This window comes from Haliotis asinina, chromosome 2 (assembly GCF_037392515.1).
Source record: "Haliotis asinina isolate JCU_RB_2024 chromosome 2, JCU_Hal_asi_v2, whole genome shotgun sequence".
Taxonomy (NCBI): domain Eukaryota; kingdom Metazoa; phylum Mollusca; class Gastropoda; order Lepetellida; family Haliotidae; genus Haliotis; species Haliotis asinina.
This window is the reverse complement of record NC_090281.1, coordinates 15037973-15064825: the sequence shown is the minus strand read 5'-3', so window position 1 is coordinate 15064825 and position 26853 is coordinate 15037973. Positions and strand designations below refer to the sequence as shown.

Genomic DNA, 26853 nt, shown 5'->3' with positions numbered 1-26853 from the left:
AGTTTTGATGACGGGGTTTCATTTATAACGATGTCAGCAAGTGATTTTGCATGTGTACCCTATTAGAGTATATGTGACCTCTAAAGGTATAGGTTTACACTATTTCCAATCGTTAAACCATTTTGTAGTGCAATGTTCAGAATAAAATGTACGACGTGGAACTGTGATTTTATCCTTATAGTATAACACATGTGAAGATCCGGGTAAGAATTAGGAGATGAACATACTGTGTTGGAAAATCAGAGGTATAAACAGAAATTGTTTTAGCTCTCTATGGGATTTCAACGCGTAGTGTGAGATTGTAAATAAAGAGGTCTATAACGTGATAATATCTCTGAATGATTTGAATTAACCAATCACAATCCAGCATTTACTATCATTGTAGAACTGATCTTCAATAACCCATGTTTGTCGTAAGAGGCGACTAACAGGATCGGGTGATCAGGCCCGAGTTGACATATCGATGTTCATGGTGTTGATAACTAAACTGTTATTTACAACCAACCACAAAATAGCTAGACTATTGCTGAGTGCGGCGTTAAAAAGCAAACAAATCATATATTCAAAATCCTGCGAGATAATTAACAGTCACTTTTTGGTTGCTAGTAGCTGTAGTCCGTTTGGCTCAAAAGCGGACCGATGAATTGACTTTTAACTCAAAAACTAATAAGTATAACATACTCAACGAAACGCTGATCATGATCAACACATCATACCAACTCTGGGAGGTTTTTGCAGAATTTTCGTTCTAATAATAAAAACTGTGTTTAACAAACATTAAAATATTGACACAGTTACATTGTAATTCATCGGTCCGCTTTTGAGCCAAACGTACTATAGGCAAAGTTTAATCGTGTTGACCTTTCCACATCAATGAACCGGTCGTCACTTTCTGACTATTCAGTTAAAAACATCTTCTCAGACGGCAATACTTCCATACAGAACACGGAAAGAATATATACACGGCTGTGGGCTAGCTTAGTGGGTAAAGCGTTCGCTCGTCACGCCGAAGACTCTGTTTCGACTCCCCACATGGACACAATTGAACTAACGCTCAGTCCATGAATATATATATATAACTGTGACAGTAACAAATAAACCCATTGAAAAGGAGCCCCAGTGAGTTGGGAGATTCAGGCTGAACCTGGGGAAATCTAGACTTGCTATGTTTAGTGCTGAAACATCTGCATTCAGGACCAGGCAGTCGGGAAAATAATGTGGTTCGCTTGTGAGACAAACTGGGGTGCAAGGCTGGAATATTGCTAAAAGCGGCTAAACTCACTCCCTCAACCTCGAACGATGTTTCGGAGTGCTGAGTAACGCTGATGTTATATGTGGGGGGAACTGAATACATAATTGAAAGGTATGTGAAGAAAGGCCTTGTGTTGTGACGTGGTCAGTCCTGTCGCATGCAATGTAACCATATGGGACAACGAGAACATGGTGACGTTCAACAAAGCGTTGGTAACGTTACAACCTGTCGTAACATTAGGCCCTCTATAGCTCTATTATTTATCATAGGTTTGCGAATGTCGTGACGTTTGGTGGATCGGTACACTGCCTTGTATTCTTGAGTCGTCGGAAATCGAACGTCCCCGTAATGATATATTTTGACCACCAGGCTACCAGACCGTGAAGATCCGGGTTAGAATTCATCTTCAGTAACCCATGCTTGTCGTAAGATGCGACTAACAGGATCGGATGGTCAGATCGCTGACTTGGTTGACACGTCATCGTATATCGATGCTCATGCTATTAATTACTAGATAGTCTGGCCCAGACTATTTTTTACAGAAAAGCGCCAAAAGCTGGAATATTACTGAGTGCGGCATTAGACAACAAACCAACCAACAAGGCTACCAGTGTGGTCTGCCATGATGTCAGGTAGTGTCTATAGATGACAAGATGAGGTGGGTGACTTGGGTGAGATGACACCTGTACAGCATATGATTCAGTATGATTTTAATCAGCTCTCAGCAAATATTCTTGCAATATCATGACGGGTCCCCACAAATGAGCTTCACACTTTGTAACACAAAGGAATGGGACTGGCCTTTTGACAACCCTCTCACCACAAAGTTAATGCCCCCATTGTAGAGTATATGAAGCATAAGTATATACTCTGTCTGGCAAGTATCAATGAGCTTAGTAAGGTTTCGGTGTTAAAAAGCCTTTTCCATTAAAATGCTAGCTTCTTAATCAACGCCAGCTAGAATACAAATCCTTTGTTGAAGATAAATTTATGTTCAACATAACTGTAAATTTCCTAAGTATACACATGTGCAAAAGTTAAGCACAATCAATAATAACAGGTGTTATCTCAACACTGATCAAAATGTTTTATGTGGGAAATATTACTTAAGAGTGTTACAGCTGAGGTACAAAAATGTACCCATTCTCAATGGAAAGTAAACTGACCTGTATTCCATGTCTTAACTTTTTGAAATATAGTGACATTTTCAATTATTTTAACCAACTTCACGTATGGGTCCATGTTTTTAATCCTATTTGCAGTCAGTCATCAGAACAATGCCTTTTGAAAATATATACACAAAACACAATTCAAATCATCAGATGGATGGATTTATTGAATGTACATGAAACATTATTTGCATGTGAGCTAATTGCAATTTGTACATCAAAATATAAAAAATATACAGACATTTGCTAATAATACTCATATATTTATATATTTGCAGATTTCAAGATCCAAATGGTTTGGAAAGAAAAATACCCATAGTAATTTCAGTGTGTTTAAAGAAGTAAATTATCATCCATAGCACAGTGTTTCCCTCCTACCATCATATACAGCACTGAAACAGTCACAATACCAAAAAACAGAGGCATCTCCCCTTTGTTCCTAAGCCAAAGGCAGAATGATACTTGCAATTATCATTTTTGGATTTCTGAAATTTGGAAGCAAAAAGTTCAAACGATGAGTCAAAACACTGCCAATTTTTGGCACTGGGCTGATGCTAAATCTTCTTGATGAAGTTCCGTCATCCTCTGAGATATTGATATCTGACATTTGATGTCAAAAGACAAGAGGGTGTCATATGTTCATCATCCAAAATCATACTATAAACCTTTTCAGTTTGTGATCAATAATATAATTACTGTCTTGAGTGTGATCAATAATAATTACTGTCTTGAGTGTGATCAGTAATAATTACTGTCTTGAGTGTGATCAGTAATAATTACTGTCTTGAGTGTGATCAGTAATAATTACTGTCTTGAGAGTGATTAGTAATAATTACTGTCTTGAGTGTGATCAGTAATAATTACTGTCTTGAGTGTGATTAGTAATAATTGCTGTCTTGAGTGTAATTAGTAATAATTGCTGTCTTGAGTGTGATCAGTAATAATTGCTGTCTTGAGTGTAAAAAGTACAACTAACCAGCTTCCAAGGGTGAAATTTACGTCATTTGATTGAAATGTCATTTGATAGTTGATGACATCACAATGCTCTGCAAAGAAATTCACTGAACCAATATGTCCATGGAGATATGGCTTCATCTAAGAAAAGTGATATCTGCTTTGGAAGTCAGTTTGTGATGACATGTAGATAACAGTATGAATGAAACAGATTTCCTTGTATGAAGAATTGTGGACATCAAGTCTACGGAAAGTTACAGAAGACTGTGATGTAACTTTCTTGCAAGATACAATGACTCAAATGAGATCTTAAACATGTATAACAATGTACACAGTATATTTCACTCTTGACATATTCTAAAGATTCTCATTCTGATTAAACTCTAAGGTTTCCTTTCAACTTTCATAATGTCCTGTTGGAAAGATAACTTTAACAGTGGAGATTGGGACATCTCCACAAGGCATGTCTCCACACAGTGAACCAGCTATACATGAGGTCATATACCTGCATTTTGTTTATGGAGTATTTCTACTCCATGTTGAAATGGAATCCCTAGTTTTCCCTCAGCTGAGCGAGTCCACTGCTGAAAGGGAGATCCACTAGACTGGCATGATTTGCACATGCAGACACAGTGAACGCCCAAGCAAAAATGGACAGCTCTGCTTGTTCTTGAGGTCCAAAGTTCACTGCTGTGTGCATACAGATCTTCCACAGTTTATCTACCAGTTATTGTGATGTTACATGCCACCCAACATTTGGTAGGGATAATCATGATGTTCCTTCCAAGGACTGAATATGTTTGACTGATGGCCAAGTTGTTATACAAGCAGTATGTTGCCATGGAAACTTCAGCTTCATTTCAACACAAAAAAAAACCAAACATAAGTACACATTCTTCTTATCCAGTATCCCTATCAAACCTTGACTAGCATATAATATATCATCTAAATTTGCTCACAAGGACAGTATTAGTTGTCCTCGACTACAGCCAGAATTGACTTCTCTCTGTCTGATATGGCTTTCCCAGGCGATTGCCCTGACTGCTCTGAGGTCGGGGTGTAATATCACGAGGCGACACATGGCATCAGCACAACAACAACTCAAAACAAAACAAGGAAACAAAGAAGCTTTCTACATGACAGACACTAATAAGTACGGTGACAGACATGTGAACAGGACTGCAATAAATAGCTGAAATAAATAATGACAGATGGTGATGACGACACGATGACTGAAGGCACACGTCTGCACAATGATGTTTACTTTGGCTCATGGAGATATGTGCGCATAAGTGGATACTGTCTTCTTCAACTTTTACCAATGTTCCAGCAATATCACAATGGGTTCATGCATGCTGCCAATAAGAAAAGAAATACTTGGAATTTCAGTTGGAGATGACAACACATTAACCACTTGTCTAACCCTCAATGATAACTGAATTTACTTCCACTAGTACAGAGGCAACCATACACACAGTCAGAATACAAAACGTATAAAAACAGTGTGACACCATACATGAATCTCAAAATATTTAGGAGCCACGTTTTATCATCAGTTATACTAAACAACTGATGGGAACTAAGGTAAATAATTTCCATAATATAAGAGGTGATACGTTCTACACTACATACATGTATCATTTTGTATCAACATAATACCAGATGAAAGGATACTCACATATCTATTACCTAATGCTTTGGTGAAAAGTTACAGCTTTGTATAGCTGTGCTAAACCAGCAAAAGTCCACATTGGTCTCTTGATTTTATATGTAATTAAAGCTTCATCTCTGGCACAACACTCATACAGATATCTACATTGTGCATGGAGTTATAAGGCACAGTGTTGATTATGGTGGAATATATGGGTGTAGAATGTCCCTCGACAAGATGAGCACAGACAGAAATATCTGCCAGAACACAGAGTCAAGGATGGGACTGGTTGAGGTGAATGTCAAAAATCGGTCTATCATTCTAATGCTACCAAACATCTATTCTGAACTCTTGACCACATCCTTTGGCATTTACTTTACTTACTAATTCATAACCCTCTGTCCTCCTATCCTTCGATAACTCCCTGCTGCACAAATTAAATCATTCCCCTTTCTTCAGTATCATGGTGGTAAAAGAAGGATAACATAAGGTCCCTGAACTAGTTCCTCATTCCTCAAACCTAACATCCTAACCACCAAGCCCTTCATACTGATGGCCTAATTTGATATCTCCACTGCCCTTCTTTCTGTCAACACTTGTATCTGAAACACCCAGCACCCGTCACCAGAAATTCCGCCACTTCCTGCTGGAGCAGAAAAAAAAACCTCCATCCCCTAGAAACCATCCCCACTCCCCAGCATCCAGAACCTTTGTCCAACCATACATCTAAAGAGCACTTCTGTACCTCCTTTCATAATGTGCCAGTGAGACTCCACCATACCAACACACAGTTGGTCTCTCACCAGACAACTCACTCACCACCATCCTCACCTTCCCTTCACATTCAAAGCCCAATGTCCACCAACATGCCCCTCTATCCACCCTCACACCTAATACCAACAACATGCCCCTCCCCAGACCCTGTGTTCAAAGGACGGAATGTAATGTGAGACAGATCTACAACAGAACGTCAGATTGAGCGCTCCCATATCTGACCTCTCAACTCATGGAATGAAGCATGTCAGAAATTCTACAGATGCTAGAATGATACACCTGTAACATGGCATACACTGGATGAGGCTGATAGTGATATCTGGGAGTACATGACACATTCTACACAAATCTGGGTATAACTGCCCAGGAGTTACCATAATGTAACACAAAAACAATATTTTCGATGACTCTGAAGTCTATAGATGGACTTGCATGATGTACACTGGCCGTAACACACACAGCTAATCAGCCAATGTGGAAGCTTCATGTGATTGACCAACTCAACCCTACAGTCTAAATATCTCAGAGTGTGGACAACACTGCACACTGCACTGTCTCAAATCAGTCTCGATGTCAGAACATCACTCCATGGTGAAATCATTAGGATATAACACCCAAGAAAGATATGCCAGTCAATGGCTGATATATTGTACACGATTTCTTTCCTAGTCCTGACCATATCCTGAATCCTATGGAACATATTTGCTTCTAGAATCCATCCTGGTGTTCATGTGCTGCAACAAGTGATGGAGGCAGTTATCCATTTACATCCTTCAAGTCTTGTTTCCCTCCAAATTGTGCAGCTGAAGTATGCAGATTCCAACAGGATATACACACACACAGTCATCTGATACTAGTTTTCAACACACTCATCTACCCAATCATGAGCAGTACACCATGGTAGATACATCATATATCGCACACCAGCCTCCTCATTGCCAGTGGTATCCAGTAGACAATAAATAAGAAGCTATGTACAACAAATGTAAGCAGCTAGCCAGGGCTACACAAATGCATCACAGAGGAAGAGAATAAGGGTCGCAACAAACCCTTACTTGTCATACAGGTCCACATCCTGTTACATGTCCAGGAACTAAATTGTGTGCTGAGGGCTACCAGCCCTAAATCAACATATGAAGTCACACATACTGTGACGTATCCAATGGCAACCAGGGAATATTAACTCAACTTATTAATCTGAGATATTAAGGTATCCTTTGGGCAAGTTGAAAGTTTGCCAGTATAGGATCATTATTCAGGCAAATGGTTTCCCTGGCAACACTGTCCAGATTCTGGGCTTATCAGTTGCTGCAGCAACCATGTTGTTTGCAGACAAACTCATCAGGGGATCAAACTGCTTCTTTTTCATTCCCAGTTTGACTCTCACAACATAATTATCACAGATTCATGTTGTTTGAGAATCAAGATCTAGTACATGGATCCATGTAATATAGGTCTTGTCAGACTTCCAGATTTTAGACCCATTGATAATGATAAGAGTCATGCTGGATGAGCTCAGCTCCAACTTTGTAGACCTTGGAATTTGACACTCTAAGTTTGACCAATATGTTTAGCTCTGCTGTGACCTGTAGTGTCGTTTCTGGAAGATCTTGTTCAGTGTGTGTACAGTGTCCGTCAGCAGAGTTTCCATAATAACATCGGTCAGATGATTCTTTACCGACATTTCATCTGCATCATAGTTCACCCAACTGGGCTCCTCGGCACGGAGCTCCTGCACAAGTACATTGTCCACATGATCACGTTTCTTTCTAATATTCCACTTATTAACTGCCCTATCTGAGTTCCGCGTTCCATTAATACCCATGATTTCACTTACTGCACTCTGAACAATTGGCCGTAGATGGTCAACAGTTGTGGGAGGTGACAATCCCTTGTAATATTTTGTTTGTTTCTTTCTAGGTTTCTGCCATGCAGGGGGGTCTGCTTCATGCTCATCCTTATATATCTCCTGAATTATCTCCCCTGTCAAATCAAACAACAATTGTTTAAACACACGTCTGCTATGACTGGCCATATCCCGTCCGTTCTCCGCTGACTTGAAGTATTCTTCAGGAGGTTCCACACTGTCCATGGGTTCACCACATCGCCGACAGTTCCAGTACACGTCTATGGCGCTAGACACAATGGACTCCACTTCATCCTGTTGGTGAGGGACAGCAAACACTACCTCCTCTGGCACAGGCGGAGCTGCAGATGCCTCACCCCCTACAACAAACACAAAAATGTTTTATTCATGAGTTGGTTGACAAAACTTAGTCAGACATTCCTTCATCAACACGGACACAGAAGACACACCTGGTGCAGTAGCTCACAACACAATATCTTGGCTTGATGATGTTAAGCATGCCAATCTTTTGACATTCTGAATATTATTCCATAAAACTCAGAATTCTTTTCCTGAAAATAATTAAACAATTAAAAGATGTTACCATTGTAATTGTCCTGAATGTGGGGTTCAAGACACAGATTCACTGAACATGTCTTACAGTCTTACCTCCACTCTGATCTGGCCCACCAGGATAAGGAGGGGGAGGTTTGCCCATCTTCACAAGACCCATGTCGTCATCAAAGTATTCATTTTCCTCCATCCCCAGCAAGCCGGAGATATCCTGGTCCAAGTCTTCCAGGCCATGCTGTAACACAGTCACACATTGCTGAACATACTGAGTGTTAGTCACACACTGTAACACAATGTTGGTCCAATTGCTACATATTTTAACAATGTCACATATACACGGTCACCCAGTCACGCAATGTTAGATTGTTACATACATATTTGAACTATGTTGCATGGTTATATATGGCAACACAGTCACACACAATAACAGTCAAACACACCATAAAAACAGTCACACTTTGTGAAAAGCACTAACAGTGCACTGTTTTTGAGTCCCCATATCATTCAGTGTTAATGTTATTCAGTAGGATCCACAAAGTCCTGCCATTTTACCTTCCCTACCCAATACCTGTGAAGTACATTCCAATGCAATGATCCACAGATGACAAACAACATCTCACCTCTCCAGGCATGGGTGACTCAGGCCTCTGAATGAGATCAGCTCCATCATCAAGCACCAGGATGTCGGGCTTTTGTTCCCTTCCACCATTCAGAAGCCCTCCAGCTGACAGGGAGTCAAGTTCATCCGATGACAGGTGACCATTGACCTGACCAGCAGGAACGTCTCTACCCCTATCTGTACGACTCCGTTGCTTGTTTCTGATGGACACCATTTGTGAGATGGCTTCATTCAACATACTGTCCATGACACTGTTCGTGGCCTTGTCTGCGTTGACGTCCTTTGGAGAAGATGGCTTTACTGTCTCCTTAGTTTCATCAGGAACTTTCTCAATGACAGCCGTGACGGTCTGCTGTTGCAGTTTTGGTTTTGGCAGTGTGGCAGGAGGAATCTTCTTTTCTGGAGGAGCATGTTTGGCGGCAATGTTTCCCATAGTCTCCATTGAATCCTTCACTATTGAAATTGCAAGATGGTCTGTGATGTCATCAGCCAGACTGTTAACATCACGTTTCTTCTTTACACCTGGCGACTCCGGTGGAGTTGTGACAAAGGACTCAACGTTCTCGGCGGCATTAAGAATCTCCTTTTCTAGTTCTGTTTCAGTTGCAGCTGAAACATCTGTGACTGAATCATCTGGACTTTTCACATCATTAATCAAGTTCTCATCTATCTCAACCTGGGGAGATATATCACTTCCATGGACAAGCACACCATACTGGGCGCGGCACGAGAAATATTCTCTTCCCCCTGATGTGCCATTCATATCACCCTCAGGCTTCTCCAACTCCACCCCAGCCCAAATTCCTGGAGCAAAGTCCACCTTGCCTTTATACAACAATGTCCCTTTTTTCCTTCCCCACACCAGGACTTTGTCTCCAAGGTTAAAGTCAGCCAATGGATCTGTCATCAGAAGAGCACTGTTTTCCTCCTGGCCTAGCGGAGGTGGTGATCCTTCACGGGGAGTCTCAGTGGGAGTCTTGTCCTCATCATCTTCCAGATCATCCAGTCCTCCCAGGACGTCAGCAAGCAGTGCATTATCCCAAGTGTCCTGCCTATTGTATGCCTTCTTCTCTGAGATGGACGGAAGACTGGCAGAGATAGCATCACTGACCTCCTCCTCAGTTCTGCCACCACCAGATTTGATGCTGGGCAGAGCTGAAGCTGGAGCTGGAACAGATTGAACAGGTGTCCTCTCTGACTCAGACAAATCTTCCTCTTCAAAGTCCTGACTGTAATTAGTACTGGCTACAGATTTCTCACTAGATGGGCGAGATGCTGTGCCCTCAGATTTTGTGGTGGAATAGGATAATGTGTGATGAGATTTTGTTTCATTCTCACTGTCAGATTCCGGTATTCCTGTTGTGTAGGATTTTTCACCGGCTTTGTTTCCATTTTTGACACTTGAGTCTTTGTTCAGATCTATCTTTAAGGGCACTGATGTTGACTGTTCTGATCGAAGGGACAGGGCTTCCTCCAACTGCTCGGACACTGACACTTCAGATTTGTCCTTTGTCCCTACACTCTGGTCAGGCACATCCAAGCGACTGTGGACACTTAGAGGTAGTTTAGAATTGTCCTGACTCACGGACACAGCATCTGTGAAGGTCATACTGTAGGATGGGTCATCATCATGGAGGCTCTGTTTGCTGTGTGAGTCAGCCAGAGCAGGCGCGTCAGTTTTGATCTGGATCAAGCCTGACACAGTTCTTTCTGACACAACACTGTCCTCTACATTAGATAACTCTTCAATGACTTCTGATACGCTAGACTCAGACTTGTCACGTGGGCCTGGTCCTGTCTTCTTTCCTGAAGCTCCAGACTTGTCAGATTCACTGCCCTCAGAGATGCGGTCAAGGAACGGCGACTTCTTCTTTGCTGGTTTATCCTCCTGAACAGGAGACAGCTTAAGATCTGTAGAAAGAAGACAATAATCAGCTGAATACTAACAATCAAGTATAATAATTGAGTTTCATGTTCACATTTTCTTAAGTGATACAAAATTCATCATCCATAGCAAGTAGTGTCTGAAAGAGTTTGCTAATAAGACACAAAATACACTGATACTATAACAATAGTGTTAACAACAACTTAACACAACATTTTAACTTTGCACATTTATCAGATGTGATACTTCTAATATACCATTTACAATATTTGTCGATGATGTCTCTAATCTGATCAAAGTCCAATTCCAGTGCATGTTAAACCCAAATTTGTACAAACCTAGAGAAGTTACTGATTTTTTTAAGAAAGTCTTCCTTGGGATTCATACAAGCATTAATATGTCCATTTCAAAACCTACGACAGTTGTAACTATATTTCAATAAAAATATTTACAAAACAATAAACATGTTTTTGTCTCGTGAGACCATCCTTACAGGACCCCCTACAGCCAAGAGTAGGTAACTCTAGCCATCTACCTTGCACCTCACTTTTCATGCTGAATGAATCAGGCAAAATGAGGGGAGGCACGGGGCCACGCCCCAAGGAAAACTTTTTCTGAAAAAGAATTACTGGGTATTTTGTATGATTCTAACAGTACATATCAAAGTTTTCCAACAGGTTGAGATAAACCTACCCCTGCTGTCTGACAGCGATGGTGAGGTATGGCTGGACTCTGTGCCATCCCGAGTATCATCGAAGCTGGAGGAGTGGTTATGTTCACCATCTGGCATCCTCTTGCTGGGAGACACATCTTGTTGTCTTCCCTTTCCAGGAGATTTCCCTGCGGTTACTCTGGGGTGCTTTATCTGCGGCTTGACTGTTGCCTTGGCATCATGTTCAAGGTCAATCTGGTCATGTCGCAGCTGTGTGATGTAGTTGTCGTATGCCTGTCAAAATATACCATGTCTATGTTCACATTCACATCCATCTGCAAACTACTAACATTCTGACTTGACCAACCGTCACACGTTTGGAATACTCCGCTCAGACTAAGCAATATAATCAAACAAACATACAACCACCACATCCTGGAATGAGTAAGGGAGGCAACCAAACTGTACTGCAAGTGCAACTTTTTACATAATTTGTCTCTCAGTCTCACATGCTGTATTAAGACTGAATACTAATGCTATCAACTGCTTTATCAAACAGGCTATTATCTTTCAGAGTATATACTAACTACATCAGACGAATACTAAGTCAGAAAGATGTAAATCCAAGAAGAAGAACATGAACTCAGAACTTTGAAAAATTGTGTTCTTCACTATGTAGAAGCTGACATGCATTAATTCTCTGCATTTTGAGGATGACTTATCAGGAAGTCATTACTGAAAATAAAGAATACATGTAAAGGGTTCACCTCTATCTGTTTCTTGAGTGAGTCCTCCTGAGCCCTCATCCGTTCCTTGGCCTTCTTCTTCCGGTCCTTCTTGAGAATTTCCACCTCCCGCCTTCGTCTCCGCAACTCGTCACTCAGCTGCCGGATCCTAACTTCATAGTCGCTTGCATCTGACAGGGTCTCTGTTACGATAAGTGAGTGAGTGAGTTTAGTTTTATGCTGCACTCAACAATATTCCAGCTATATGGCGGCGGTCTGTAAATAATCGAGTCTGGACCAGACAATCCAGTGATCAACAACATGAGCATCGATCTGCGCAATTGGGAACCGATGACATATGCCAACCAAGTCAGCAAGCCTGACCACCCGATCCCATTAGTCGCCTCTTACAACAAGCATAGTCGCCTTTTATGGCAAGCATGGGTTGCTGAAGGCCTATTCTACCCCAGGACCTTCACGGGTACTGTTACGATAAGTGAATCATAGAGAAGAATGCAAATGTTCAGCATGTTGGTGACATCTGAATTTAAGTTCTTGACAAACTGATAACAAAATCAGCAACAATCGATCAGCTTTTCCGTTATGGTCAGTATCTGCTATGATTATCTTCTTTACGTAGAGTCAGTGAGATGTTTACCTGTGTGAGAGATGGAGTCCTCCGACTCGCTCTCTGACCCTCCCTTTCTGGACCAGGGTGAGGGGAGAGGGGAGCTGCCCTGTGGGAGGAACCGCCCAACAGGGGACTTCTTCCTGCTGGTCACCGTGGTATCCTGCTCAAACGTGTCATTGTTGTAGTCATCCACCACAGAGCTGTTCACTATCGTGTCATCACTGGGAAAATATTAAAGATGTAGAACACATATCTCAGACATGTTATCAGAGTGACTCAACAGAGTTGGATTTCAGTGAGTGAGTTAATAATCAGTGTCGCATCAACAATACTTCAGCCAGTATGTGATGAAAACAACTTCATATATATCAATATTAATATCAAGAAACATAGAATGTAAAAACCTGTATCAAAGGAGAGTAAAAACACTAGCGTATTACAGATATATAACTTCATTACTAAATTTTAGTACACTATTGTAAAATTAGATCACTATAGACAGTACATAATAAACCGGTTGGATCTGAACAACATTAATTACAAATATGCCAACTGTATGCAATATTTCAGCCACATGATGGCAGTCTATAAATAGTTGGGGCCACACATTCCCATGATGGACATCATAAGCATCATTCCTTGTAACTTGGTGAGTGAGTGAGTTTTAGTTTTACCCTGCTTTTGGCATTATTCAGCAATATCACAGTGGGGGACACCAGACAAGGGGCTTCACTCACTGTACCCATGTGGACGTGTGAAGTGTAGGTATTAGTCACCAGGCTATTCTACCATCCCCTTAGGACATGATGAGACATGAAAAAATGGTAGGAAAGCCCAAAGTGAGGCATGTATGGAAACCCATAACCACAGGTGTGGTGTTGATAAACCAAGACTTTTCTTTGGAGATTGACACTGAGGACAAAGGACTCAAGGACTCGAATTGTGAATCCTACAGTGAGTGACACTTCTTAAGATTCAACAACTATGCCTATAACAGACCTGTGAAAAAGCAGAAGTAAACTATGTTCTAACATAAGAAAATTCAACATTCTGACTTACTTCTTCTCCGGACTGGATGTGGATCCCTCGTCAGAGCGTGCAGGAATCTCTTCAGGTATTGATCCCTCACTTCCACTGGCTCCTGGTGACCTTGACCTCTCGCCCCTCGACCTCTTCTCTGATCTTTCAGTACGTGTTGCACTTATTTGTGTAGAAATGGCATCAGATTTCTGGGTATAAGAGGTGCCACGAGCCCTTGATCCAGACTCATCCCTAGCAGTGCTCAACTGTTCAGATATAGTTGTTTCATCTCGATGAGCGGCACCCGCTTCCTTGGAAACCACTGTAATATAACGAGCAGGTGAGTGAGTTGGGTTTTACGCAACTTTTAATAATATACCAGCAATATCATGGCAGAGGACACCAGATTTGGGCTTCACACATTGTACAAACATGGGGAATCAAACCTGGGTCTTCAGCATGATGAGCAAATACCTTAACCACTGGGCTACCCCATCACCCCGCAACATAAGCAAAGAAAGCCTTACAATCTATACAGGCTAGAATCACCTTAAACAGCACCTTTTCTCAGTTGTTTGAGGACAGAAGTTAATACACGAAGGGATTACCATCAAATGCAACAAACATTCAATAATGTAGTAGAGAGCTTCTTCCTTACGGCCTCTTTCCTAGAACCACTTTCCTTGTCAAATGTTCTCTGGTCAATAATGCTGGCTGTTGATATGTCCATTATTTCTCTACACCCACCTTTCTTCAAAGTTGTGTCCTCCTGCTGCGATGACCTTGGTCTGCCCCTCCTGGATGGAGGTCGGTCTTGTTTGCCAGCAGCGCCACCTGGTGGTGCACGTTCATCCCCCCAGACAGACAATGCCTGCTTCTCCAGTGTGAACACTTCCTGTTCCTCCTCATCCAGCCGCTGTTTCCATGCCAACAGCTCCTCCGCATTCCGCCGCCGATTGTGAAGCTTCTGCTCCCGAGATGTCAAATACCTAATAGCATACCACATTGATAAAATGTGGATAACGTGCACTGTGACAAGAACGTACAACACGTAACACGGTTTCCATTTTCGAACTCCATCAAGGCACCTCCATAACAAATTTGGTTTCCCTGATTCATTACACTCAAACCTATATCACCCTCCTCCCACTTTGTGGCAGGGGGTAACAATGTGGTAGGCAGACATATACCTCAAATGACAAATACTGTGGTAAGTCACTATATACTTCCCAGAAGTAAAAAACATGTGATGTTAATATAGCTCCCAGCAATTGAAAACATGGCAGGTTGACAAAACATACCTATATTTGTCTCAGTAATGAATAGTGTGGCAAGTAGGTATATACCTCTCACTGACATAAAAGCACAGCATGTAGAAAGGATTAAAAACTCACTTCTGGTCCAGTCTGTTTTTCATTTGTTTGTCTATCTTCTGCTTATCTCCCTTTGCTCTGCGTCTGGTTTTCACTTCCTTCCCATAGACTTCTGAATCTGACTTGTAGTCTGGAACAAGAGACAATGTGTTACCTGTTAAAATCAAAGTGGATTAACTTCCCATCAAGAAATTAAGAAGAGTTGAGACAAGCATTAAAGGTTCTGTAATTAATAACTGTAACTGCACCTTAAAATCTACTTTAGAAACTGACCTCACCAATATCTCATCTTACTAGCACGTGAAAGAACCCTGTACAACTAAAGTCTCAACGTTAAAGTTACCATACACCCCAACGAGAGATTCGTCTAGTTACAGTGCAAATTGGTCTGGTGTTTGATTGACAGGTGGATGAGATGAGGGGTCCACCCTAAGAGGCTGAAAACTGAAGACACTACCGGTAGTTCAGTTTCTCTGAGTACTACAGTACCGGATGTAACAACAGCTAACATGTGTGAAGAAAAGTCGTATATCTCATTTGTTAACTGTGTTTTTATTTTTTAAGATTATTCTGAACTGACTGTTTTAAACTTTCCTGGAGTTCATGCACAAAAAAGTGCAGAGAATCGTGACTGATATTAACAATGCTATAAGGTTTTCTGTAAACGAACAGAAATTTGTGAGTTTTGAATTCAATTCCTTATGCGCAATAATGCGGGGAAATTATCCAAAAACTGTAACATATTTCATAAAGTCCTTCTTAAAGAATTTTGGTACAGGAAATGTTTTTGATGCTATTTTCAACCTCTGTGTTTAGTTCATAGTTGGTCCTGAAAACGTGACAGCAGCGAATTACGTGTAAGACAGTAGTGGGCAGTCTTAACTTTGGCGCCTTAGCCAATCAAAAGGACCCAGTGTCAGCTGTGCTGTAACTTGTAGGATACAGAACCCCTAACATCAAAGAAGGTGGTGCTACAAATATAAGAATGATTACATACTCATGTGAACCAAGCTGGAAATCTCACCTTTCAGTTGTGACATATCTTCACTGACATCGGACGCATCATCCAGCTGAAACAGATCAGAAACATCAAAACTATATACACTGAACCTATCTAAGCCATCACATCACAGGACGGAAATAAAACTGTGGTTTACACAGTGCTAGATTACACAGTGACAATCATTTGTGAATGTGGCTGCCATTTACACTTGTCCATCTCTTTATCTCTATAATGCTTTGATTTTTTTGCAAGTTTGACAAAATTAAAACAATGCTAAATATTATTCAAATAACAAGTACACATCAACAATTTGGCAAGAAAAAGTCAGACATTTTGGCTTGATACCTCTCGCTGGTCTTCTCAAGTGTATTGGATTAGAGGTTCTTGATTGGACTGCCCATGTCAATGCTGGTTTAGACAGTGTTAATTATAGCTAAAATTTCCTTTTGGGACTGGAAAGTTGTTCCAGAATATATTATAGACAGATGCCAGATTACACAATGTTTTAATGTCCACAACACTGTTGGAAAACAGTGGGACCAAAATTTTATGACAGTTTTCACAGTATACCCCCTACTAGACAGGTACCGGTTTGGGCAGGTTTCATTAAACACACATACAGGGAGAGAGCTTAAAGCTTTCAATTGTCTCTTAAAATTTTTTAAAAATTTATATTCTTGTGCCTAGATTTTCGTAGCTCTCAGGGTTAAGATAGTCATGTGTTAATGCTTATGTACGGCACTTACAACTATCTCAGCGCTAAGAGAGCTTAAAAAATCTAGGCCCTGGCTTGTACTTACTAATAAGTGAGTGACTGAGTTTGGCCTCTTGCTGCTTATTTTACTTATATTATAGCTTGTAAGCAGACAGTAGTCACTTTTCTAAAGATTGTGTATGGTTAAGCAAATCAGGTATTCTTATTTCCCCATAAACTTACTGCACTGACTTCATCCTCTGTATGAACCTCCACTGGCCGATGTAGACGACCTTTTGGCCTCAGATGCCCTAGAGTCTGATGAGAAGTAAAACATACATGAGTAAACATGAGTAAACATGAGTAAACACTATCATCACAGTGATGTCTTTTTCTAACTTCAACGTCTGCAAAATCCAACATATTCTGTTTGTGTGTTTGTTGGTGGTAGTCTGCAAATAACTGGTACTGGACCAGACAATCCAGTATAATTAGAAGGCAATGACATGTCTCAAACAAGTCCGCAAGGCTCAACCCCCGATAGCTTTAGTCACCTTCCGCGACAGGCATGAGTTGCTAAACATAAATTCTAACCCAGATCTTCACGAGAACAGTATGTACTGGCTGTAATGAATATTAATAATCGTCAATGGCTTAAAGTAAACTACATTGCCAGCAGGTCATTTTAAGATCCTACTTGAAGTTGCAGGACACGATAATTCTGATTCATTTCGGTTCAATACCCAATTGTGCCCTATAAAACATGTGACATCTTCACCTTATGACATACAGTCACGTTCTAGCTATCCTTACCTTTATTGTGGACTGTCTCATTTTCGCAATCTCCTCATGCTGCTGAAGGAGAGACTGGCGTTCCCGACTCGCCAACTTGTTGGCTTCCTGAAGTCGTCGAATTTCCTCCTACAAACATAATGTGAGTGAGTGAGAGTTGAATGCAGTTCTATCACAGCTACTATTGCAGATAAACAGCCAGTAACCAATAGCAAAGTCTTAAAGAGTCCTGACAAAGGAGAACCAAGGACTTCATATCAAACTATTCATGTATCACAATTATTTGCTTTATGACTATAAATAGTTATTGATGCCAAAAAGTTACATAACAATCAATCAATCTTTTCAACACACATCCTTTTTCAAAGTAATACAGATTACACGGCTGATCATTTAGTAATAAAACAGAATACTCATGTATTGATTTGGAAGGATTATGACAATTTCGTGTTAGAGTTACTTCCCTCTGGTTTTAATCATGACATGGAGAAAAACTTTGACACAATACACAATTACTTTCTCGAAGCTGATTCAAATTAGTATCAAGCCATTTTCTTTTTACTATAGCAATACTACTACAAATGTTCACATCTATGCAATACTTTTGCAATAGCATGTGGTACTATCAAAACTAATAGCTTTGAACCAATTCTCTATGAGTGAGGAGCCAAAGTCGCATGCAGAGAAAGTCAGTGATCTGACCTACTCAGCAACCATGGCTTCCACAAAAATGAACATCCTACAAAAAGTAGTCCAGGCCATGTACTGTCTGTATTGCTCTGACACAGATGCCACAACTCCAATTGCCAAAAGCTGAGAAATAGTCCAGACAGTTACAGACTTTCTAAAAATGTTTCTGTGTATTTCAACAGTAATTCTACCCACAAAACCTTGCCTAGTCTCCAAGACCTCACCTGCTGTTCCTTCTGCCTCCGGAGAATCGACTGCTCCTGTTTGTGGATCTCGGGGTACTTGTCATCATGACCTCGATGACGCAGCTGTTTCTGCTGTTTGATCCACGCCAGCTCCGCCTTTGTCTTCTCCTTCAGGGCCTTCTCACGCAGTCGCAAGAGCGCCGCCTGGTGCTGTGCTCGTAGCTCCTCCTCACGCATAATCTGACGCACCATCTCTGCAGTGAACTTGCTGAAGTTGTCCTCACCAACGAACAGTGAAGTCAAGTCTCCAATGGCAAGACGACTGCCAGTGCCTGTGAGTGAGTGAGTGAGTGAGTGAGAGAGAGAGAGTGAGTTCAGCTTTACACTGCTTTTAGCCATTTGCCAGCAACATCACGGCGGGGAGACCAGAAATGGGCTTCACACATATATGCCAATGCACCTGCCTGTGAGCACAACAGCGTATGAGTACATCATCTCAAACACACATGAACAGCAAGGCTAGTGGTATTTCAATTTGATAATGAAATAAATATTTGAATGTTGACAACGACAATGAATTTCAATCCCAAAAATGACATAACAGCTTTAGAAAGACTCAACAGGTTTTTTTAAGGGTTTCTTAAACGTTCCTGACACAAATATTTAATCAACAAGGACATATATTACTGCACTACCTGTCTCATCAGCTGCAGATAAAACTGATGAGTCAGCATGGCGACGCTTGACCTCTTTCCGATGAGATTCTGAGGGCAGTACTTGTCTGAAGGATTCATCTTCTGTCATGGACTCATCAAAAGACATTGTGTAGTCCTCATCTGTTGAACCGATACATGCTAAATCAGTCTGTGAAGTATATCAGTCAGAGAAGGTTATTACAGAAGTTAAATGCAAAGAAAGCTCTCACAAATGCTCATCTTTATCTGCCATCAGAGGAATCATCTCACCTTTGATGTCCTCCTTGATGCTCATCTTAGACATGTCCCGGCCTTCAGCATCACTGGCTGTGCGGATGCTGTCACTGTCAGTGTCCTGCTGAGAGTCTTTGGCTGTTCTAACACTCTCTGACACGGCACTCCTGCAAGTTATCAGACCCTTAGACACTGCTGACAAACAGTCATTGTACCTGGATTCTTTTCTACTATATAGAGAGCAATTTTCAATACCTTTCAATATTTCCTCTTAGAAATATTCAAACAATATCACAGCAGGTGACACCAGAAATGTGCTTCACATATTGTACCCATGTGGGGAATCAATCTGGAGTTTTATGAGACATTGCATTAACTGAAGTTTGAAAAGTGTTCAAAGAGTCGTTGCACTGAAATTAAGGTCAAGGTCACCCAAATCAACTGATGGCAGTGTAATGCCCCAATGGGGGTTGTAGCCAAACGTAAAGACATTGAGTACAACAGTGCATGAGATATTTGGTTAACAAGATTTTGAAAAGTGTTCAAAGTGCCGTAGGGACCTTAAAATAGGGTAAAGGTTACCAAAATGAACTGGTGTATGCATAATCCCCATTGTAGGCTGTCACCAAATTCGAAAACATTGGGTACAACAGTTCATGAGATATCGCGTCAACAAGAATCAGAATGTAAGAACCCCATTGCAGCAGGGGGCAACTAGACCGACCTATTGCCCCAATACCCCAATTTACTATTTAAACACTGTTACACACAGCACTGATAAAGCTGACTGTGCAACTCAGGCAGTATGTCACTATGAATGGTATGACCGCAACAATATATGACACTGGTCTTTGACATCTTTGACAACTTTGGCAAAGACATCATGACAGAGGTATCTTCCACTATTATGCAATAACTTTACCTTGAAGGTCTCACATATGACTTGCTGACACTGTAAGAAATTGACATAGGTTTCCGTGGCTTCCTAGATGAGGAATCAGTCACATCTGTGTCTGATCTCTGACTTTGACCCCTTGACCTTGACACTGTGTCCCGAGAACTAGACTTGTCTTTCCGTCCTGGACGTCTGTTATTGTCTGAGGGACCAAGGTTCCAGGCTTCTGCTGCAGCCCGGATGGCCTCCTTCTTCAGTGTCTGTATCTCCTCGCGACTCAGACGGGGCGGTGCCCCTCCTGCTGCACCTGACCCTGCTTTCTGGGTTTCTTCAAGTTGTTGGTTGGCCTCATAGGCTTCTTTTTGAGCCTGGAGTTTGAGCTGACGCATTTCATGCTCATGCGTTTGTTGTCTAGCCTGGAAATAGCAAGAAAATAAAAACACAGTGTAATGAGCACTTTTGAAAAATTCTGAAAGGAAATGGAAATAAGAACTGACTGCGTTTCGAAACACTAAAACTGTGAGAATGTGAACATACATTTGGTATACGTTTGGTATACATCACTCAAATCTACACAGGTCAAATCTACACTGGTCAACTGTTCTTCAGCATTTGCGCCATGGACAGAGTATGTTTAGTCCACACCGGTGAACTAACTTCTGAGCCAGGGACAACCAGTGTCTATTCTATGCCAATAAACTCACCTTCAGCATCTGTGCCAGGGATACAGTTTCCTGCTGGGCCATGGAGACAGCACGTGTGCGGTCAACACTGGTCAGCTGATGTAGTGTCACTTCCATACTTTCAAGACGATTCAGTTCTGCATACATCTTCTGCTCCAGGGTGTTTGGAGAGAAGCGTCCAGGTTCACGGCTCTCAGCCCCAGGGGGAGGTAACTCATGCTAGAGTCAAACAAAAAATATTTTATCATACTTCTTCCAGAAAAGAGAACACTGGCTCTAACAGGCAATGTTCAGAGACGGAAATACATGGAGAACATACTTACCCTTGATAACCTTGACCTCAGCGTTTCATCATCACTAACCAATGAAGCATCAGAATCGTGACCCGAGGCCTCCGACATCTTGACACTGTTGTGTGAAAGTCCATGTCTGGAGCTAGGTCTGGAGGCTGTGGGAGTCCGGTCTTCATCCTCCTCACTGTCAACATACAAAGTAAGTCACATAATAGATGATTAAACATGAGCGTCTGTTTCAAATTATTGTATTACTGCATTTTCACAGCAACATCCTTATGGACCTATGCCAGTTACAGACACATAGGTAAGTAGAAAACAATGCCTCAGTTTCATGGACATCATAGTAAGTAGCATCGTTTGATGTTGGTCCAAAGTGGCCAACGATTACATTACAGATAAACATATGAACAGTGCCTGACTGGCAATTGATAATGATGGAGAGTACTTTACCCTAAGGACTGGATGCAAGACTCATCAGTGACGCTTTCTCGAACAGGCCGAAAACTGGCTGGGTCCCGCCTGAAACACATGACATTAATGTACAATATACTCAAAAAACCTCTGGCATAAGCTACCCGTGGAGGTCGGGGTTAGAATATTGGCCTTCAGTAACCCATGATTGTTGTAAGAGGCGACTTACAGGATCAGGTGTCAGACTGGATTGTCTGTTCCAGACTTGATTATTTACAGACGACCACAAGAACTGAGTCATGTCCTACTTATCATGAGAACTGATATACATGCTGTACCACATGACAACTGAGAAATATATCGTATCACATGAGAACTCAGATATATGCTTTATCACATTAGAACTGATGCTGTATCACTGATAAATTTTGTATAACATGAGAATTGACAAACATGCTCTATCACATGAGAATTTTGAGATATATACCATATCACATGAGAACTTAGATACACACTGTATCACAATAGACTTGAGACAAGTGCTGTAAACATGAAACATGAAAACTGAGATACATGTTGTATCACATAAGAACTGATATAAATGCTGTATCAGATGAGAACTGAGACATATTTTGTATCACATGAAAACTGAGATATATTCTATATCACATGAGAACTGAGATATAATTATGCAAACTTCACTTGTTTTATAACGGTGGTAGAACCTACACTGAAATGTCGTTTTCCTTCCTCCCTCAGATACATTCTGCATCACGAGAGATGAGTTTTACTGGCCAGTAACAACAACTATCCTTTTATCCCTTGCACATGTCTCAAGTACATCTAGCATCACCTTATTTACCTGCTGTGTCTGCTGTCAACTTGGGACATCTCCGCTGGCTGAGACCGGCGACTCACTTCATCCACTCGGGTGGAACTTTGCTTGTCTGAGACTCTCACCAGGTCCCGTGACTTAGGTTGTGTATGCACCTCACCCTTCCCCGACGTCATCCCCATGTGTTCACTGACCACAGAGCCAGACTCAGTCAGTCGGGACACTGGTTGTTGACCGATGGAAGACCTTGATGCTGACTGCTGACTGGATAGCCTTGATGCTGTTCCCTGATTGGACGTCTGTGGTAATGTTCCCTGATTGGCTAACTGTCTAGCCTCTTGAGAATTCATTGCACTATCCCTTGGAAGACTCGGTGCTGCAGCCAGTCGATCATTCTCTGTGGGAACATGATACTACAAGTAACCATCAATGGAACTTCATACAGCACATATCCAACAAGCAAATTCTTCCTAGCAACCAGATGTATTAAATTATTTAAACAATATTCCAAAAAGATGAAAAGTGTAAAAATAGAAATAAAGACAAACCCATTCTCACAACTTCAAAAGTGAAAACCAGAAACAAAGACTGAAATCTAGAATAACCTCAGTTTAGAGTTTTGGGTTCCTCTGTCAGCATAAAGGAAAGAGGAGTTAAAGGGAGATAACTTACCCCTCCCCAAGCTCTTCATCTTGCGCTGGTGGACATTCATGATTGACAGTGGGTCTCCTCGTGGCTCCTCCCACACATACTTGCTTGTAGGCTTGAAGGCAGTAGTTCGAAGGTGATGGTCACTAGCCCCACCACGCACATGCTTTAACATCTGCAGAAAGGGCATAATGATTCAGACAGCATCAACACATACAGGGCACTGTCATATGTTACTCCACTGGGAAAGATTTCAGCCCATAAATCCTGAATATTTCTTAATCATTATATGACCAACAAAATAGGCTTATGGTTTGTTTTTATAATAAGCTAAACCTAACACTATGTCTAAAGTATAACAAACTTTACCTCTCAAAGTAATTCCAACAAATACAACACATTTCAAATGAGAGTTACGGGCGGAACTCTTACCCTGTGAGCCAGTTACACCACACTGTCTGTTCATCCACTGTATCAATGTGGAGAATCAAACCCAGATCTTTAAACTAATGACCCAACATTACACACAACTTCCCCTAAACTGATGGAAATTGGTTTTCTACAAAGTGCAAATCAGTTACCTTGCTTTTTTCATATCTCTAAGGTTCATTTAATTCTATCTTCAAATATTAAGCTCTTTAAAAATGTTGAAACAATGGCAAGGACAAGCTTACCTGTCCAGGGCGGGAGTTCATGGACTCATTCTCGGAATCTTCAGTTATTGTGATGTCGCTGAAGGTGGATGTCTCTGTGATGGAAGACTCTTCTAGGGCATCCTACAACAGATAGTCAGGCTTCAACAGAATCTACACTGTCATCCAAAAGATGAGATGTGATGGAGATAGCAGACGTTAAAATCAACAAACATCCTGAAAGAGTAAGGAATCAGTTTGGGGATTATGACCTTTCTCACAACTATGTGAAGCCCATGCAAAAATTCTTTCAAAATTCTTAACAAATGGTCAATAACAATAACAACATCATCCATCCATCCATCCATCCATCCATATGTTCAATTAGTAAATGTGTTTCATTAAGTTACCATGACTACCAGAGATATGTCAATGACAGCTTATAGAAACTGACAAGAATTAATGCAAGAATTCCAGAAATGCTGATGATTTTCTTTCTATTACTTACAATATCCCCAATCATTTCCCCTGTCCTGAATCGTTCACCGAGAGTTGTGCCTGAGGGAAGCGGCCAGTTCATGCTCTGGCGTACTGTGTGCCCTCTGTATGCTGCCTGGATTCGGGTTGCAGCTTCATTTGCATCCCTCTCACCGGGCACAAGGCGAGACCCTTGAAGGAAAGGAGAGAACACAATTACAATCCAAAACATGCAGGTCATTATTTCTTTTTTTTTTGCGTGTTTTTATCAATTTTTGTGTGTGTGTGCAACACCTCTGAAACTTCATACAATCTTTATGAACACTTTCAAATTTATTAGCAAAGTATGATGCCCAACACTTTAACAGGTTTCTATGAATTTACAACAACTAAAATGAACTGACCTGGAAGATTTCTGTCAAACACCTGGTAATCATCACGTGAGCCAATGATCCTGTCATAGCGTGGCATTGTATTAACATCTAGGCCTCGGTTCGCAGCTGAAGAAACAAGGAAATCAGTTCACTAAGTTCATGATTTTAGAATTTCAATATTTCAAGTTTATATGTTTTAATCAGCTTCTATGGAATCCTAGTGCCAAGTTAAGACATCCTCAGCTGTCTGTGTGTACAATTATAATTGGGAATTGGAATTGGACTACAATGCACATAGCTCTATGGTGTTGAGCACACCTTTGTTCGTGAATTTTCATCAAATTTAATGGTTAGTTTACTTCATCAAGTGTGTTATGCTTAACAAAATTCTGAATATTCGAAAACATGTCTTTTACAATCGATAATTATTTCTAATCCTCCTTGTGCTAAATTTTCAATTATTTTTGATCATCAGAACAATACTATGTACAATCCTGTCACTGGTTTAAGAACATGACATGTGACACTTAAACATGAAGTTGACTGACAAATAATGATAATGAAATGTTAATTGGCAGTAGCTTGATGAGGAAAGGAAAGTCCTGAAATTATGCATCTTGAGTGTAGACCATGCAGAAAAATTACAAAGGACTTTCAAACAACAAGGCTGTGACGTCAGGATCAGGAGAGATAATTCAGTAGTCAACAACACCTACCACTAGGAATAGCTATCACTTAGTGTTTAAAACTTCATTTCATTTTCTGTTTGTATCTGTGTAACCACAGGAATAAGGCTACTATAATCCAGAGGGCATGTTTATGTTATAATTACAAAAGGTTTATAGAGATTTAGCAATATACAGAAATAATCAAGCAGAGAAGGGTCACAACAAATGGCCTTCAGTCTACCAGTTATGTTTTCTCTGGCCATGGGCTGTTGTTGACAAACCCAGCAACATCATTGGTGGGAACCAGAGTTTGAACCGTCACGGCGGAGACGCCAACAACAAAGTGTTGCAAATAGTACTGTCAAAGATCAAAATTTGCTGTCTGACCATAAGATCAGTCGTCCATCAAATCATGATGGATGAGAAAGAAAGTGACACTAATCAAGAGTAAAGCTTTACTTTCACATATACATTTCTACATTATGCGCATTATGTTTCTCCTTCCTGACTCTTTTTGATGAAAATGAATTTAATCGATGAAAATATATGTTTTTGACTATATATGTATTTCTTCAATTTCCTAGAATTTCTTGTAAAATCGTATTGCTGCAGTTTGAGGCTAAAAATTTGTAGATAAAATCATAGATGTTGGCATCTCTGTCATAGGCTTCTGGTGTGAAAAACTGATGAAACTCTGCATGACTACATTATGGACGACGAAGCTATAAATAGCCTCAGGAGACTGTAAAGACTCCACTAACCTTCCATGATGTTGCGAGACACGACCAGCTTGTTCTGTAACGTAGCCGAAGTCTCCTTCACTGCCCGGATACGGTCTGCCTGGCTTCGATGTGAGTGTTCAAGGATGGGTTGCTGGTAAGTGGCGCCACCTAGATCCTTCTTTCGATTGACGACCTCAGAGAATTTGGACAGGACAGCCGCTACATCAAGGTTGAGTTTCTGACCTCCAACTGTGACAGGACCTGGCTGAGCTGTGTGGAGCTGGTGAGGAACGTCTGGATCTCTGATGAAACAGGAAAGGTATCTGATCAAGCTGAGATTTGTACAGCAGATACATTAACAAAAGAACACAAGTGATAGTTTGGCTGAAACAAAGCCTGATCAGTTATCTCTTTGTCAACTCTGAAATGTACAAACAACAAATAGTGCTGGGGCATTTGATCAAATAATCGCTTAATCAATCGATCACACATGCATAGCAATGTTCCAGGTATATATGTGTGTGGCAGGAACATAAAACTAGTGATTCTATGGCATTCCACTGCACCACAAGGCATTACTCATTTTTGCCTTGCTTCCCAAAAACCCAGATGCAAATGTAGCCTACATCCACTTCCTGAGTACTGACTGACTGATAAAAAGTAGCAGTGTGGGTGGTGGAGCTTGAGATTCTATATTGCAATGAATATGCCTATGTGCGCATGATTTTGTAGAGTGAGTGAGTGAGTGAGTGAGTGAGAGTGAGAGTGAGAGTGAAAGTGAAAGTGAGAGTGAGA

At 41.0% G+C, this 26853-nt stretch overlaps 1 protein-coding gene across 1 annotated transcript in view; it reads right to left on the bottom strand.

The window, feature by feature from the left end:
* Positions 1 to 2570: 2570 nt before the first annotated feature.
* LOC137273302 (centrosome-associated protein 350-like) overlaps positions 2571 to 26853 on the bottom strand; it is a 122162-nt gene continuing 97879 nt past the window's right edge. The window contains exons 16-40 of the mRNA XM_067805858.1: positions 26098 to 26360; positions 24699 to 24794; positions 24326 to 24486; positions 23860 to 23961; positions 23210 to 23360; positions 22565 to 22934; positions 21742 to 21810; positions 21319 to 21472; positions 21017 to 21214; positions 20340 to 20728; positions 19454 to 19584; positions 19184 to 19324; positions 18528 to 18820; positions 17635 to 17742; positions 17065 to 17139; positions 16149 to 16194; positions 15146 to 15254; positions 14499 to 14740; positions 13791 to 14073; positions 12759 to 12952; positions 12143 to 12303; positions 11417 to 11669; positions 8840 to 10749; positions 8316 to 8454; positions 2571 to 8026 (exon numbers count right to left, since the gene is read on the bottom strand). Of these exons, the coding sequence (XP_067661959.1) occupies positions 7371 to 8026; positions 8316 to 8454; positions 8840 to 10749; positions 11417 to 11669; positions 12143 to 12303; positions 12759 to 12952; positions 13791 to 14073; positions 14499 to 14740; positions 15146 to 15254; positions 16149 to 16194; positions 17065 to 17139; positions 17635 to 17742; positions 18528 to 18820; positions 19184 to 19324; positions 19454 to 19584; positions 20340 to 20728; positions 21017 to 21214; positions 21319 to 21472; positions 21742 to 21810; positions 22565 to 22934; positions 23210 to 23360; positions 23860 to 23961; positions 24326 to 24486; positions 24699 to 24794; positions 26098 to 26360 (6694 nt within the window). The 3' untranslated portion in view covers positions 2571 to 7370. The remainder of the gene's footprint in view (positions 8027 to 8315; positions 8455 to 8839; positions 10750 to 11416; positions 11670 to 12142; positions 12304 to 12758; positions 12953 to 13790; positions 14074 to 14498; positions 14741 to 15145; positions 15255 to 16148; positions 16195 to 17064; positions 17140 to 17634; positions 17743 to 18527; positions 18821 to 19183; positions 19325 to 19453; positions 19585 to 20339; positions 20729 to 21016; positions 21215 to 21318; positions 21473 to 21741; positions 21811 to 22564; positions 22935 to 23209; positions 23361 to 23859; positions 23962 to 24325; positions 24487 to 24698; positions 24795 to 26097; positions 26361 to 26853) is intronic.